General features: G+C 44.1%; 1 protein-coding gene across 3 annotated transcripts; it reads right to left on the bottom strand.

Moving 5' to 3' along the window:
• Positions 1 to 1750: 1750 nt before the first annotated feature.
• Positions 1751 to 15340, bottom strand: entr1 (endosome associated trafficking regulator 1). 3 transcript variants are annotated; one of them, XM_061730146.1, is made up of 10 exons: positions 15140 to 15340; positions 13038 to 13198; positions 12901 to 12969; positions 11112 to 11212; positions 10244 to 10367; positions 7128 to 7201; positions 6923 to 7034; positions 6072 to 6134; positions 4204 to 4343; positions 1751 to 2323 (listed from the first exon to the last, which is right to left on the bottom strand). In XM_061730146.1, exons 1-10 carry the CDS (start codon positions 15180 to 15182, stop codon positions 2233 to 2235), a joined length of 978 nt encoding a protein of 325 aa, XP_061586130.1. In that variant the 5' UTR covers positions 15183 to 15340; the 3' UTR covers positions 1751 to 2232. The 3 variants fall into 3 exon arrangements, with proteins under 3 accessions (XP_061586130.1, XP_061586131.1, XP_061586132.1); XM_061730147.1 differs by having other exon boundaries at positions 13047 to 13198; XM_061730148.1 differs by lacking the exon at positions 12901 to 12969.
• Positions 15341 to 15357: the final 17 nt, after the last annotated feature.

Here is a 15357-nt window from a genome sequence, read left to right as displayed (position 1 = left end):
CGACGCAGACCCAACGCAGACCAGAGAGGGCTGTGATTGGTTTGCTTGGTAGCAACGCATTTCTGGTTCAGGTTCTGGTTCATGAAGCAGTAGTGAACTTTCAGCGCTCTTTTCTTCGTGTGTGTGTGATTTTTTTTTTTTGGGGTTGTTTTGTTTTTTTACACAATAGTTGTCCTTATCTCTTTGATTCACTGTGACCGGAAAAGCCAAAACTTAAACAAAGTATCAACTAGTGCTCTGGGGGGTACTGCATCGTGGAGAAATGGAGTGACGGAGAAGTCACAGAAGGATTCACGACGACGTCATGGCAACGGTATTGGTTTAAAGGAGCTGTATGTAAGAGCAATAATGAAACGAATCATAAAATGACCCCGATATGTCAACAGACATTTAAAAATCATTTCAAATACTTATGTCACTGACAACAGCACTCAAGCCAGGATATTCCAGTTTAAAAAGAGGAGTTGCAGCCCTCAACTGATGTTTATGTTGTCATTTTTTGTTTTGGTCTGAAGCTCCACCCTCCACCTATCTCCCAATCCCCAAGTCAGTATTGTTTCTGAAGCTCCACCCTCCACCTATCTCCCAATCACCAAGTCAGTATTGTTTCTGAAGCTCCACCCTCCACCTATCTCCCAATCACCAAGTCAGTATTGTTTCTGAAGCTCCACCCTCCACCTATCTCCCAATCACCAAGTCAGTATTGTTTCTGAAGCTCCACCCTCCACCTATCTCCCAATCACCAAGTCAGTATTGTTTCTGAAGCTCCACCCTCCACCTATCTCCCAATCACCAAGTCAGTATTGTTTCGGCATCCGGGTTGCCAGCTCGGCTCTAATTATTGCAGCCATGGCAGCCTACGTTCCTGCTGCATTCTGCAGCCTACCTGGCAACCTCTGGTCGGGGGGAGGAGGGGGAGGGTACACGCCGCTCAACAATATTTTGAAAGTGACTGCAGTACCAGTTTTGGACATTTCTTACAGACGGCTCCTTTAACGCAGAACCTTAAATCTGGTCTGATTTAAGGCAAAAAACCAAAACAACCCAAAAATAAATAATAAAAAATGACACACACACACACACACACACACACACACACACACACACACACACACACACACACACACACACACACACACACACACGAAGAAACAAGCGTTGAAAGTTCACGACTGCTTCACGAACCGGAACTGGAAATGCGTTGCTACCAAGCAAACCAATCACAGCCCTCTCAGTCTGCGTTGGGTCTGCGTTTCCTCGACGCCTAGTTACTAGTTTTTTGGGAGGTGCACGTCAGGCTACGGTGTAGACTACGGAGAGATTCCTGCGTAGCCGCCTACCCTACAGCGTAGGCTCCGCGTTGATTTAACGCAGAACCATAATTTTACCTGCCATTGTTTATGTAATAATTGATCGGGTGTTTATGTTTATGTTCTGGATCTCTGGAAAGCGTCTAGAGACAAGATCTGTTGTATTAGACGCTATACAAATAAAATTGAATTGAATAATTCAGCCTTAATGCAGTGGGTGACCAGCTCGTTAGCAAGTCTTCCTCACCAGAGTCTTCCTCACCGGCCGGAAGCATAAGGGTCTTCTTCGTCTGGGTCTTCTTCGTCAGCTGTAAAAAGCTGAGAGAAACAAAACGCTTCTGTCCCATCAGTGGACGGCTCTCCATCTCAGCCTTTCACAGATAAAAACTGGAAGCTTCTCAGGTTGAAGTCTGAAGATGGTCCAGGACAACCTGCTGGTGAGATGTTCCTACTGCTGATCAGGAGTCTCTGATAATCAGATTGTTTTTAAACCCAAGACTTTAGAGAACAGAAATGAGAATAAAAAGCAGCTGTCTAACAAAATCAGCAGCAAAGCTCCACAACCATGAGAAGAAAACACATTCAAACGTTCATCTTCATTCCAACAGAACTTTTAATACAAAATAAACCCAAATCATCTCCATGACTGATAACCGAATTGAAACATTCCAATCGATGCGTCACAATCACAAATACGAATAAGACACGATGAAGGTGATGATGTCCAGCTTCACCAGTGCTTCTGTGGAAAAGTGTCCACTGACACAGAGGACGTCTCGCCCGGTTGTCCAGCCTCTGCTCCTTCAAAATAAAACTCCACAGACGCAACTGACTTCACAGGACCTGGGACCTGACGGCCCGTTTCCATGACAACCACAGCCTCCCATCCGTCAGAGGTGGAGGTCCGAGGAGATCCAGGAGTTCAGGGGTCTGAGTCGATGCTGGAGATCTTATCAATGGACTGAAGGAGCTGAGAGACCAGACGGAGAGTCTCTGCTTCCCCCAGCAGCTGCCTGCACACACACACACACACACACACACACACACACACATATATACAGGTCAGAAACTGATGATGAAAACCCAGACATGACTAATGACCAGTTCTGGACGGGTTCGTTAGGACGCCAGAATGAAAACAGGACAGAGATGAGCCCTCTGACCCCAAACTTGTCATCAAAGGTCACTCTGAAGACTTGGAGGGACAAACGGTTAATAACAGCGTCCTGGTGATGTTAAAGACCATTCTGAAGGTCGAGACCCTCACCGTAGTCCTGGAACACCAGACCAGGGTCCACACGGTCGGATGTTCAAAAAGTGATTTGAACATGGAAAGTTGCAGTCCTTCACGCACACATCAAGGCTGGCGTACGCACTTTTCTGAGGTTTTGTACGTTGGCGACACTCACTGGTGATGCAGTGAAGTCCAGAATATGAGGAAACGTGACGTCAACAATAAGTTCATGACCACACGAAGGACACCAAATAAATTATTTCAACTTTTGACAGGAGTGTCTCCAGCTCACGGTCGATGTTTCTTTTTCACTTTTTCAATTGATCCTTGTTAGGATTTGCGTTTTTCCATGGATAATTATCCTCATTATCATATTCAAATTGATCTACTTGAGGGAGGAGACGGGGAGGAGTGTTGTGCTCCATGTTAAGATGAAACGTGCATGGATTTGGGCGTACACACAGTTTTTAATTTTTAATTTTTTTTTGCGTATGCAAGATTTCCACGCAAGGATTCACGTTGAGATCCACAAACTCTTTGTACATGAGGCCCCCGGTCTAGACTCAGAGTCCTGGAACACCGTTGTTGCCTCCATTGTTCCAGCGATGGTCTCAGGAAGCAGCCGTGTAATTCATCGCAGTACTCTGCAGGTTAGTGATCTCGTCACACACACAGACATATATACGTAGACGCCGCATCGAGTGGTTTTGCCCCCTGCTGCGATACGTCAACGTCGCCGCCATATTGGATGTTCAAGACTGCGCTGTAAACTAATACAAGTAAATTGACTTATTTTCATAAAGCATCTTTCTACAAAGAAATGTACGTTTTACGTCTCATTTATTCATTCACACACGCACTAATATACTTGGGAGACAGTTAGGCACCAAATATAATATATTTAATTTTCTCAGATGGAGAAAATAAGAACTTTATTGATCCCACATAGGAGTAATTCATGTTCTATCAGCTATAGAGAACAAGGTAGTGCCGAAAAACAATATATATCCCCCCTCACAAAAATAAGAAAAATACAAAACAAATTAAAAATTTTTCAAATAACAAAATAACATATTTGAACCATTTTTCAGACAATAAAATAACTGAAAAAATCTGAAAAATATGTTATGTATATAAATATGTTATTTTGTTACTTGAAAAATGTAAAATATGTATATGTAAAATATGTTTTGTTGATGAGAAAATAAGTTTCTCTATTTTTCTTATTTTTGTGAGGGGGGATATATATTGTTTTTCAGCACTACCTTGTTCTCTATAGCTGATATAATATGAGGGATCAATAAAGTTCTTATTTGCCATCTGAGAAAATTAAATATATTATATTTGGTGCCTAACTGTTTCCCAAGTATATTAGTGCGTGTGTGAATGAATAAATGAGACGTAAAACGTACATTTCTTTGTAGAAAGGCGCTTTATTAAAATAAGTCCATTTACTTGTATTAGTTTACAGCGCAGTCTTGAACATCCAATATGGCGGCGACGTTGACGTATCGCAGCAGCTCCATGGGGCGTCTACGTGTATAAGTCTATGGTCACTCACCCCTGGACCGCTGCCGTGCACACGTACGACTGTCTGTGTGAACTACTGACCTGCCGGAGGAGTGAAGCACTGACCTGACGGAGGAGTGGAGCACTGACCTGACGGAGGAGTGGGCCTGACTAGCAGACCTGTTCAGGTACTCCGACGCCACCTGAGCGTTCCGTCTCATCGTCATGACAACCTCAGACTCTGTCGTCTTCAGACTGGTGTTTTCTGAACGGAGAGACTCCACCTCCACCTGAAACAGACACACGTTCATTTGTTCTGGATGGACTGTCGGGAAGAACAACATCCACCTTCTCTGTAAAACAACCTCATCACCATCACCAACACCATCAACACAAGCTGGCAGCTTTGCTAGTCTGGACTGGATGGTGGAGACGCAGATCTCATCAGATGGAGACTAGGGATGGGGATCCATTCAAATGTCAAGAATCGATTCCGATTCTTAAGATTCACAATCGATTATCACCATTTGATTCGATCCGATTCGATATTGATTTGGGTTAGTGTTGCTTGAATTATATGACTGTAAAATAACTAGTGAAATATTAATTTCACAATAATTATTGTGAAATAACTAAGAAATAAATAACTCAAATAGGCCTTTCATTATCCATTTAAAGTGCAAAAAAAGAAAGAAATTGCAACAGCTCAAGCAGTAAACAAATTATTTTAACTTGTCTGATTTATTCTGTCACCACACACAGCTTGCCATGAAGTTGCCAGCATTTTACAGGTATTTCATGACAAACTGTGTCCGATAACAAAGAAACCAAACAAGCTATAGTAAATATAGATAATAACTTCTTTGAACTAATATAATATTTAGAAATTTAAGCTGAAATGTCCAGCATTTTCTCTAAAGAAAAGTTCATTTCAGGAGTTTTCAAAACCGGCGTTTGTCAACGCTGCAGCTGCTCTTCCATGCCATGTTCATCGTTTGATAGTTTCACACCACACGCACGTGTGATTTAAATGATGTGACTACTGGGATTAAAGTTCACCAGGCAAAAATGTAATGATGAAATAAATAAATAAATGACATGGTGACCTGGGGCCTGTACTACGAAGCAAGTTCAACATACCCAGGATATCTTTTCCTTATCCAGATTCACTAACCCGGACAATTGCAATCACGCTAAGCGGTCACACGACGGTGGTTATCAACTCGGTATATCAACCCAGGTTTCTCCAATCTGGATATGAGCGCGTGCACATAAAAGGGGCGGTGTTTTCAGCGCATGACCAATCGCAAGCATGGAGAAGTCCGCTGTCAGAGCCGCTTATTTCAGTAGCGAAGAGCAAAGGATAAATTACACTGTGATTTAACTTAATATTTAGACTTGAAATTAAAAGTTCATGTCGTGTTCAAATTAAACGAGGTCTGACATTTCACCCTCTCTCAAATCACTCATACCTTGTTTCTACAGTATATTTACAGTTTGTACATAAAGGTTTATTTACAAAAGTAGTTTTCTTAGAAAGACGGAGTGAGGGTATCTACAGCAAAGACAAACGTACTCGCATACCTCTCTGTCAGGAGAAAAGAAATGATAAAGTGTTGATACTTGGGTATGAAAGGAATTGCTTAGTTTCTTGACTAATTCAATTTTTGTTGAAAGTCAGCCCACTCTTTTTTTTTTCCTCTCACGATCCGCGCACCGAGCTCCACTGGATTCTCTTCGAAAGGGCATGTCATTTTCCAAGAGAGCTGATTGGTCAGTGGGCGGTGCTTTTATACCCGGCGATCTGTATCTCGAACATAACCTGCTCCGGAGCAGGTTAGCTGTTCAGCATAAGTTACCATGGCGATGTGCCCCGGTAAGAAGTGAACCACCGTCGTAGTCCTGAAAACCCAGGGTTAAACCTGAAGTTACCTCGCTAAACCCAAATCCCGCTTCGTAGTACAGGCCCCTGGGGATCCATGCAGGTGGAGACAAAACAACAGTCCTGAACATCTCACCTGCAGCTGCTGTAACTCTGCCTTCAGTCTGGAAACACTGCTCTCCGCCTTCACTGCTCGCCTCTGACACACACACACACACACCTCAGATCAATACACCGGCTGATCAAACATTTCCAAACTACAAATGTTATGAAGTCTGATATATTAAAATGAGAGAAACAGTCAGTACGTTTCCATGCAGCAAAGAAATAGGATTTCTGATGGTATCAGACAAACATCCAGAACCCAATCACTTGTCTGAGTTTACATGCTGTTCAGAGAATGGGATAAATGTCCAGAGCATGGCTGACTCTGTGACGCTAGGTGGCGCTGTAACCATGGTAACCATTTCAACAAAGAGCCACTTCCGGTTGACGGTTGTTTTGTTTGGCACCAATGTTATGCCTTCCATATATTTTTCCTCTTTATTTTGATCTGCTCCGGTTCCTGATGAATCTTCTGCATCTCTTTCACGATCTTTTTAAAGGTGTTTAAACAACTATTTAACACGCTCCTTTCACGTCCGGGTGAAGCCCCAGAGGAAATTCTCCAGCATGCGCAGACTGCAATATCTGATGTCTCCGTATACATGGAGATAACATTCCGACTGTGAACGAGTTATCTAGGTGTTGTTATCCGATTATTAAATGTCCGAAATAGGTCTGAAGTAGATCGGATTAAGGTGTTTACATGCAGTTTAAAAGTCAGAACGATGTCTTATACGATCAGAAATCCGATTGAACTGCTGCATGTAAATGTACTGAGTGTGTGTGTGTGTGTGTGTGTGTGTGTGTGTGTGTGTGTGTGTGTGTGTGTGTGTGTGTGTGTGTGTGTGTGTGTGTGTGTGTGTGTGTGTGTGTGTGTGTCACCGTCATCAGGTGCAGGTTCTGCTCCACAGAGTGAACCATGTTCTCCAGGTCCTGGGCCTCCTTCTCCTCCTGACGTTTCTTCTGCAGCAGCTCCTCCGACAGCTGCAGCACCCTGCAGAGGGAGGACCAGGACGCACAGAGGCATGCTGGGTAAACGGCAGCCCGGGCAGCCCGTGGTGCTGTGCTGTGATCGGTCTCCACCCACCTGCACTGGGCGTCCTCCGCTCTCCTCTGCAGCTCCCCGACGGTTCTCCTCAGTGATATGTTCTGCTGCTTCAGCTGGGACACACAACATGTTCGTTTCAAAGGAGACCGGGGCGTCCAGGTTACAATTAGGACAAACCAGGACAATGAAGCTCAGCAAAAAAGATATCTTCATCCATATAGGAGGCTGCTAGCCAGGAGTAACCAGAGTAGGAACTAGAAGACCAACCATAGGACTAATCTGAAAGCTTAAAGGGATTGTGACATGAAAAACAAATTTTTCTTGATTTTTTGTGTTTTGTTGGGTGTCTTGACATCAATTACACCCAAAAAACAACGAACTTTTAACATTCAGTGTATTGTGTGCTTTCTGGGATTTTCCGCATAACTGTGCAAAAACGGCGCATGTGGTTTGCTGGCGGGTCGTTACGTAACGACCCGCTAAATCACCGGCCCCTCCACCCAGCTCCCTGTCTCCTCTCCTCTCCAGCGCACCATAAAGGCTGATTTATGGTTCCGCGTTACACCGACGCAGAGCCTACGGCGTAGGGTTACGCAGCGACGCGCACCGTACGCTGAACCCTACGGCGTAGCCTCTGCGTCGATTTAACGCGGAACCATAAATCAGGCTTAACACGGAGCAGTTTAGAGCCTCTTCTGTTCTAATCACCGGATGAAAACTGCTAAGAAGACCCGCGGCCACTGACTGGACTTAAGATAAGGGGACAGTGCTGCTTGCATGCCTTTATTTTTATGATTGTTTGCGGTGGACTGGTTTTCTGTGCATGCTTCGCCTGTCGCTCCCGGCTTAACTCTCCGCCGCCGCTGTTAGAAGTCCGGTTCGGTGTGCGCACGGACTTCATCCCCGGGCTGTAGTCGCCCTGTCTGGGCTGTGTGTGTGGGTGTTTGTGGTTTGGTGTGCGCGCGTGTGTGTGGAGACGGCAGAAGTGTGTAGCAGTTGGTTGGAGGAGGTTTGGAGGAGGAGCGGGGCAATGATTGACAGGAAAGGGGGAAAAGGACCCGTTTTTCACGGCGCAAAAAAACACTGTCATAAAAAGCCAGGAATGGAGTACTGGAGTGAAGTTTTTCTTGTTACACCCTTTTAGACACATTTGAGGGATGTTGGCCAAGACTTTTAATAGTGTTAAAAGCATTTTAAAAATTATGTCACAATACCTTTAAGGCTGAATTCTGGTTATGCGTTAAACCTACACCGTAGGGTACGCGGCTACGCGGGAGTCTCTCCGTAGCTACGCCGTAGCCTGACCTGCACCTCCCAAAAAATGGAACTACGTGTCGAGGCGACGCAGACCCAATGCAGACCGAGAGGGCTGTGATTGGTTTGCTTGGTAGCAACGCATTTCCGGTTTCGGTTCGTGAAGCAGTCGTGAACTTTCAGCGCTTGTTTCTTCGTGTGTGTGTGATTTTTTTTTTTTTGGGGTTGTTTTGGACAATACTTGTCCTTATCTCTTTGATTCACTGTGACCGGAAAAGCAGGAAGTTAAACAAAGTATCAACTAGTGCTCTGGGGGGGTACTGCACCGCGAGAAATGGAGTGATGGAGAAGTCCGAAGGGTTCACGACGGCTTCACGGCAACGCCGTAGGCTCTGCGTTGATTTAACGCAGAAATTAAATCAGGCTTAAAGCTCCAGATATACTTGCAGTTCAGAACGCGTACGCATCATGGCCGCCACGCGTATCCAGCTGGTCCCGGTCAGATATCAGCTGATTCAACGGTCTAACATACCATCTCCGATCCCACTGGCGCCGTTTCCTTTGCCGAGATCGCAACCAAAGCAATGTTATAATCTCCTCTTCATCCAATGTTGTCATGTAAACTTGTTTGTTGTTCTAATCTGATGCTGCTACTACCTCTACTACTAAATATGTAATCACTTTTCCAACTGTTGCTCTGCTTACCCCTATCATTCACCGCCGGTACGACGCTCTCCTCGCGTACTACGCGAGCGACGTTGCAGTTGGTGGTGCACACGAACGGACGTGAACGAACGTTAACGGAATCGAACGCAAGCACCAACAGCAAGTATATCTGGGCTCTAAAAACAAGACTAACCAGTGGACTAATCAGAGGAACCAGCTGGACTGTCTTTAGCTCACCAGCTTCTACATCCGGCAACAGCTGGTGAAGGTCACTCCAGTCACAAGACCTTCACCTCAGACCCTTCCAAGTTGCTCTCCAGTCCACTGGGCACCGATGAACCAACCCCAACTCCACTACCCACTGCCCGTCACCAGGGTCACCAGGCTCGGTTGACCCAAGTGTGACTCAAGTGTCAGGATGTGACCGTGGGTCAACTTCAGCAGCACTCCTGAAGATGTGTTCACTCGTATGTGGGACCTGGATGTAGGACGTTGCTACGGAGACGCAGGTTGTTGCTGGTGTAGACACACAGACTGGACTAGTCCTGCATGAGCGACGATGGGACTAGAAACACGCTGGCCAAGACGGGAAGGATGCAGGGCTGCAGCACAGCTGACATGAAGGAGTCTGAGGCCACGATTACACATAGCCAGGTATTTACAAAAACAGATATTTCCCCCTCTACGTTTTGAAAAATACCATAATTTACACGAACCCGCATAAATAGCTGTTAAGGTGCTATGAGCAGCCAAACCTACAGGGGGCAGTGTAACGAGAAGATAAAGTCATGCTAGCCAATCAGAATCCTGGAAAAAAACATCAACAAAGACACGAGTAACTTCCAGTTACTTCCAAGATGAACGAGAGTCTTTCGTTTGGAGTGACAGAGAAGTGGAGTTACTTTTAAGTGTGACTTTAGAATATAAAACAGGTAAAATACAAGAAAATATTGACGGTGGCCAAACAAATTGTAAACACAGGTCGAACTCATGACGCTGGAGACGTTTCTGACGCATAATGTGACATTATGAAGCCTAAATATCCGTTTCTCTCTGTTTACAAGCAAACGTGAAGACGGGGTTTTTGCAAATCTCCACTTTGGCCGGAGTTTTCATAAATTATCGTTTTTTGGTGACTTTGAGCTTCGTTTTCGTGTAAACGAACGGCTAAAATGCATGAAAACACCAGTGTTTTTGCTGCGTGTAAACGGGCCGGACCAGGAAGTGTTTGGTACCTGCTGCACCTGGCTGCTCCTCCCACCCCTCCTCCCACAGGAGCCGGCTATTTCAGCCAGGGACGTCTCATCGTCCCCTTCGTAGTTCTCTGCTCCTCCTGCTCCTGCAGCCGTGGAGGAGAACCTGGAGGAGAAGAGCGGTTTTCATCTAAAAGGTGTGTTTTTAAAGCGAAAAAGAAATGCTGCTACAGCTTAACTGAAGGACGCGCATAGAACGATGTTAGAAAGAGTTACTGTTGAAGTCAAAGACAGCGATGACCGCAGCCTAACTAGAGTTCACCGACCGAACCGCGGATCCAAGCTGCAAACAACGCGTTTAAACCCGATGTCTGCTACAACAAAAAGCGGTTGATGATCAAGGCTTATGAATTCATTACCTTAGCATGTAGTTCTTTATTTTTCTTGCTGTCGTTTATAGGTCTCTGTTACGTTCAGCTGAGTTAGCGTGGCTGCACCTCCTTTTGTTTCTCTGCCTTAGCGGCAGCCGAATGTCTTATCAGCGTCGTTGTGTTGAAATTCTTTTATAACATTCCTCCTCGGGGTGTTTCCTTTGCACACACTTTGCAAACTACAAATTTGGACATTGTAAAACTCCTGTACCGGAGACGCCAGTCACGCCCCCTTAGGACACCTGGGTCTGGGATGTGGGAACGTACGCACGGGCGGTGGTTTGTTGTTGTAAACGTCATCGGATCGGCTTTGAACTATTATTTTGAGACCAATAGGGGCATTATCGGCCGATACCGATCAGTTGCCGATGGATCGGTGCATCTCCACTAGCAGCCCTGTCTGGAACACCTGTAGGACTCTTTCAGACCCGGTCCCCCTCCGGTCCAGGGACTGGTCCTCCACAGAGCAACTCATTCACCTGGTCTCCTCCTCGTCCTGCTCCTCCTCCTCAGAGCACAGGGAGGAGGTGTTGCCGAACCCTGACTGGAGGCTCCGCCCCCCGCCGTCTTCCTCCTCCTCCTGATTGGACAGAGACCACCAGAACAAATCCAGATCACATCACAGATCCTTCTGTTCAGGGTCTAACACGTCAAAACCATGGAATGTGATTCAAATATGAACCTATTATGAACTCATTATCTCATGATGTCAGCGATGATGTCACTCATCACAATACAAGAATTACATCAGAAAGGAGGTTCATACCAAGCGTGAGAACAGGTTTGCTACAGAGAACTTTTTTACAGAGCCATGGTTGGCTGGAACTCTATACCAGTTCATATTTCTCATGTAGGGAGCAAAGATTGGTTTAAGATTAAGTTGAAACAATATCTTTTAAGATTGAATGAATTATGATTTGACATTTGGAAGGAACAGAATGAAGTTTGAATAGAATTACAGGTAGTGTAAACCCTATCACAATAAAGGTGGAAAGTGGTCAAAAATTCTAAGATAAGGTCATTTCAGGCAGGTATTGTTTATGAAGGTCAGAGCCGGATTAAATAAATGGACTACACTAGGCAGACTGTGATTTTTGGGCCCCCCTCCATCGATGTTATTTATGAATTGAAATCTTAAACTTACCAAAGTTACTAATAAAAGTTCATTCACATTTTACATAGCATAGTCATAGTCAAGTTGGTTCTTTGTATTCCAAAATAAGTCATGTGTTGTATATTAAACAGTCTATCAGACTATTTTTTGATTTTTATTATTTATACGTTATTACAACACTCTATTAAATGCTATTAAATTATCCGTATCTTATCGATTGCGAGTATCATTGTTAAGGTATTAGTACCAGTAAATCACCAATAGGTGTCAGCATTGCTATGTAAACAGAGTAAAATAAGATAAATGTTTTAAGCTATTGCATTTTGCAGAAAATCTTAATTAAATGTGTTGATTAAATTGAATAGTTAAATAAGAAGTCAAATCTACAAAGACCAATAAAATTTGCAGTAAGACAAAGTGTGCTGTAGTATGTATGTCTGTATGTGTATATGTATGTATGTGAATGCGTATGCAGAGCCGTCTGGGAGATTTTCGAGGCCCTGTGTGAAATGGCCGGGGGGGGCCCTTGCGCGCTCGCTACGCTCACGCGTGCAAAATTTTTGGCTTTTTCGGGTCGGATCGGGTGTCTATATGCGCAATTTTAACTCTCCAATTAGCAAAATACTGGATACCTTCCCCTGCCTCATCATCATCTGGGCTTGCCTCGACGCGGGGCCCCACGGCTGCTTGAGACCCGGTCGGATCGGTGATCAAAAAACATTTTTGTAAAAAAAAAAAAAAAAACGCCCATAGCGCGAGGCCCCGCGTATGTATGGGTATATATATGTATGTATACTAAATATAGTAATAATGCACATATATATATGCCTTAGGTTTTTACCAGCATGGTATCAACCATTAATATGTGTGCAGACAGCCTAGGCCTAGTTTGCCTTTGCGTTAATCCGGCTCTGATGAAGGTGTTTTATTTGATTTCATTTCTATGTATTTATGTCTGATAATTATGGTGATTTAATTATCCTCTGTGTTGTTTGTGACTAAGGGAGTTATGTCTATTATTGTCTTGTTTGTCATGTATAATGTATGTCTGTTATGTATTAAGTGTTAATTTGTATGTTGTGTGTATATCGGACCCCAGGAAGAATAGCTAATGCTAATGGGGATCCTAAATAAAACAAACAAAGCAACTGTACCTGAGCTGCCAGGTGGGCGTCAGAGAGGAAACAGCTGCTCACTTCAGCCTCAAAGTTCCCAAAACGCCTCTGAAACACAGACAATACCAGACATGGGACACAGTTCTTGGTGTTCCTCAGATTCTGAACCTCCATACCTTCCTCACTGTCTGCTGCTGGTCTGGATCCTGGTCCTGGTCCTGGTCCTGGTCCTGGTCCTGGTCTTTCCAGCGCAGAAACTCTTTGAAGGAGTACGGGTTCAGTCCCTCCTCCTCCTCCTCCTCCTGCTCCTCCTGCTGCCTCACCTCCTCCACCTCATCTGCACAAAGACGAAGAGGCAGCATCTTTAAAATGCTGAGCCCGACTTCACCGTCTGTGTCGGTTCTGATCACAATGAAGACCCAGACAGACCGAGATTATCGACAACAGTGAAGAAAAAGGCAGACCAAGAAGCCGGACAACAGTGAAGACCTAGAGCAGGGGTCGGCAACCCAAAATGTTGAAAGAGCCATATTGGACCAAAAACACAAAAAACAAATATGTCTGGAGCCACAAAAAATGAAAAGTCTTGTATCAGCCTTAGAATGAAGGCAACACATGCTGCATGTTTCTATATTAGTTATAACTGGGGGAAGATTTTTTTTTTCATTATGCACTTCGAGAAAAAAGTCAAAAAGTCGAGAAAAAAGTCGAAATGTCGAGAAAAAAGTCGAAATGTTGAGATTAATGTTGAAGTACAATCTCGAGAAAAAAGTCGAAATGTTGAGAAAAAAGTTGAAATGTCGAGAAAAAAGTCGAAATGTCGAGATTAAAAAGGAAAGGAAAAAGGAAGAAAAAAAGAGAAAAAAGGAAAAAAAGAAGAAAAAAAAGAAAAAAAAAAAAAAGGAAAAAAAGAAAAAAAAGAAAAAAAGAAGAAAAAAAATCAAACATTTTTGAAAAAGCTCCAGGAGCCACATGCGGCTCTAGAGACGGGGGTTGCCGACCCCTGGTCTAGACAGACACCACCGACACCAAAACACCCGATCCACTGCAGAGCTTCATCTCACAATCACTGATTAGTTGAATCATGAACAACGAAATGAAACGTCTGATCCAAGACCAGAAACATCCAGATGTTCCATGATAGAAAACCCTGAAAATGTGAAACTTCATGCTGACACTTTCTCCAAACATAGTTCTGGACATTGAGACCAAACATGTCCACGTTGGTCTCACGTGTCCCGGAGGACATGGTTCCAGAAGTCTGCAGGTTTGTGGACCTCAGTCCTGCTTCCAGGTTCTTCTCAGACAGAAGAGGTTTTCCCATATAGACGTACTGCGGGGTATTTAAACTTGCTTTGCAGGTACATCTACCTACCATCTGTTGGAGCTCCTTAAATATGATCAAGAGGCAAGGCGAGCCAATCAAAGCAGTCCATCCTTGGAGACAGAGTTTCTGGAAACATCTAAAACCTGCAGTATATTTCATTACTTTATATACTGTCTTGGGGTTACATTTGCAAAAAATGCTAAAAACCAAATTCTCAAAAATTAAAAACCGAAATAGACCGAAAATGGAAAAATTCAAATGGAATGTGGGAAAAAAATAAAACCGATTGGTTCTGAAAGCAGTTCTATCAGCATTCTGGGAGGTGATTGGTCCTTACAGCATCATTAGCTGCTAATACTTTCTGTTGAATCTCAATATAATACTAGTATTAATATGTTGCATAACTACACAGTCACATAATTCATGCAACAACTGAAAAACCTGTTTTAATAACACTAACCCAAATCAACACACACACACACACACACACACACACACACACACACACACACACACACACACACACACACACACACACACACACACACACACACACACACACACACACACACACTCTTCTATTGCTGTTCTGGGTTTTTCAAAAATGTTAAAAAGTGAAAAATAAAGATATTTCAAACATGAACTCATTCTTGTGTGGTCCTAAATATAATACAAGTGATTATTCTTAACCAAAATGACCAAAACGCCATGAAAACACATAGATTCTAATGTGGGTCAGTTTTGAGTGTAGGGTCCAGTCACTCATCTTTACCAGAGCTGTCACTACTGGGATCTGGACCAAAACCTGACTGGAAGACTCTCACAAATGACATGTTACCTAAATTATACCCAGGCTTTGGGCCCCACAAGATCATAGATTGTTACAAGAATCCAGAAACACAACGAAACACTGACCCAGTTCTATCCCACCGGGAACAGATTGTGTCTCACCGTCAGTAATGATCAGGGTGTTGCAGCGCTTCTGCCCGGACATGATGGACCAGGGGGAGGCGGTGTGGTCCGGTCCGGGTCCCTACCAGCCCATCGCAGCACCGGGTCTCCTGGACCCGCTACAGACCCGCTACAGACATAAACATATATACGTATATGTGTCAATGCTTACAGACCCGCTACAAACCCGGAAATAAACTCACCAGCTCCGCACTCAC

Source organism: Cololabis saira, chromosome 9, assembly GCF_033807715.1.
Source record: "Cololabis saira isolate AMF1-May2022 chromosome 9, fColSai1.1, whole genome shotgun sequence".
Classification (NCBI taxonomy): Eukaryota; Metazoa; Chordata; class Actinopteri; order Beloniformes; family Belonidae; genus Cololabis; species Cololabis saira.
Note: the sequence above shows the minus strand (reverse complement) of the source record. Positions and strands in the feature narration are given on the sequence as shown.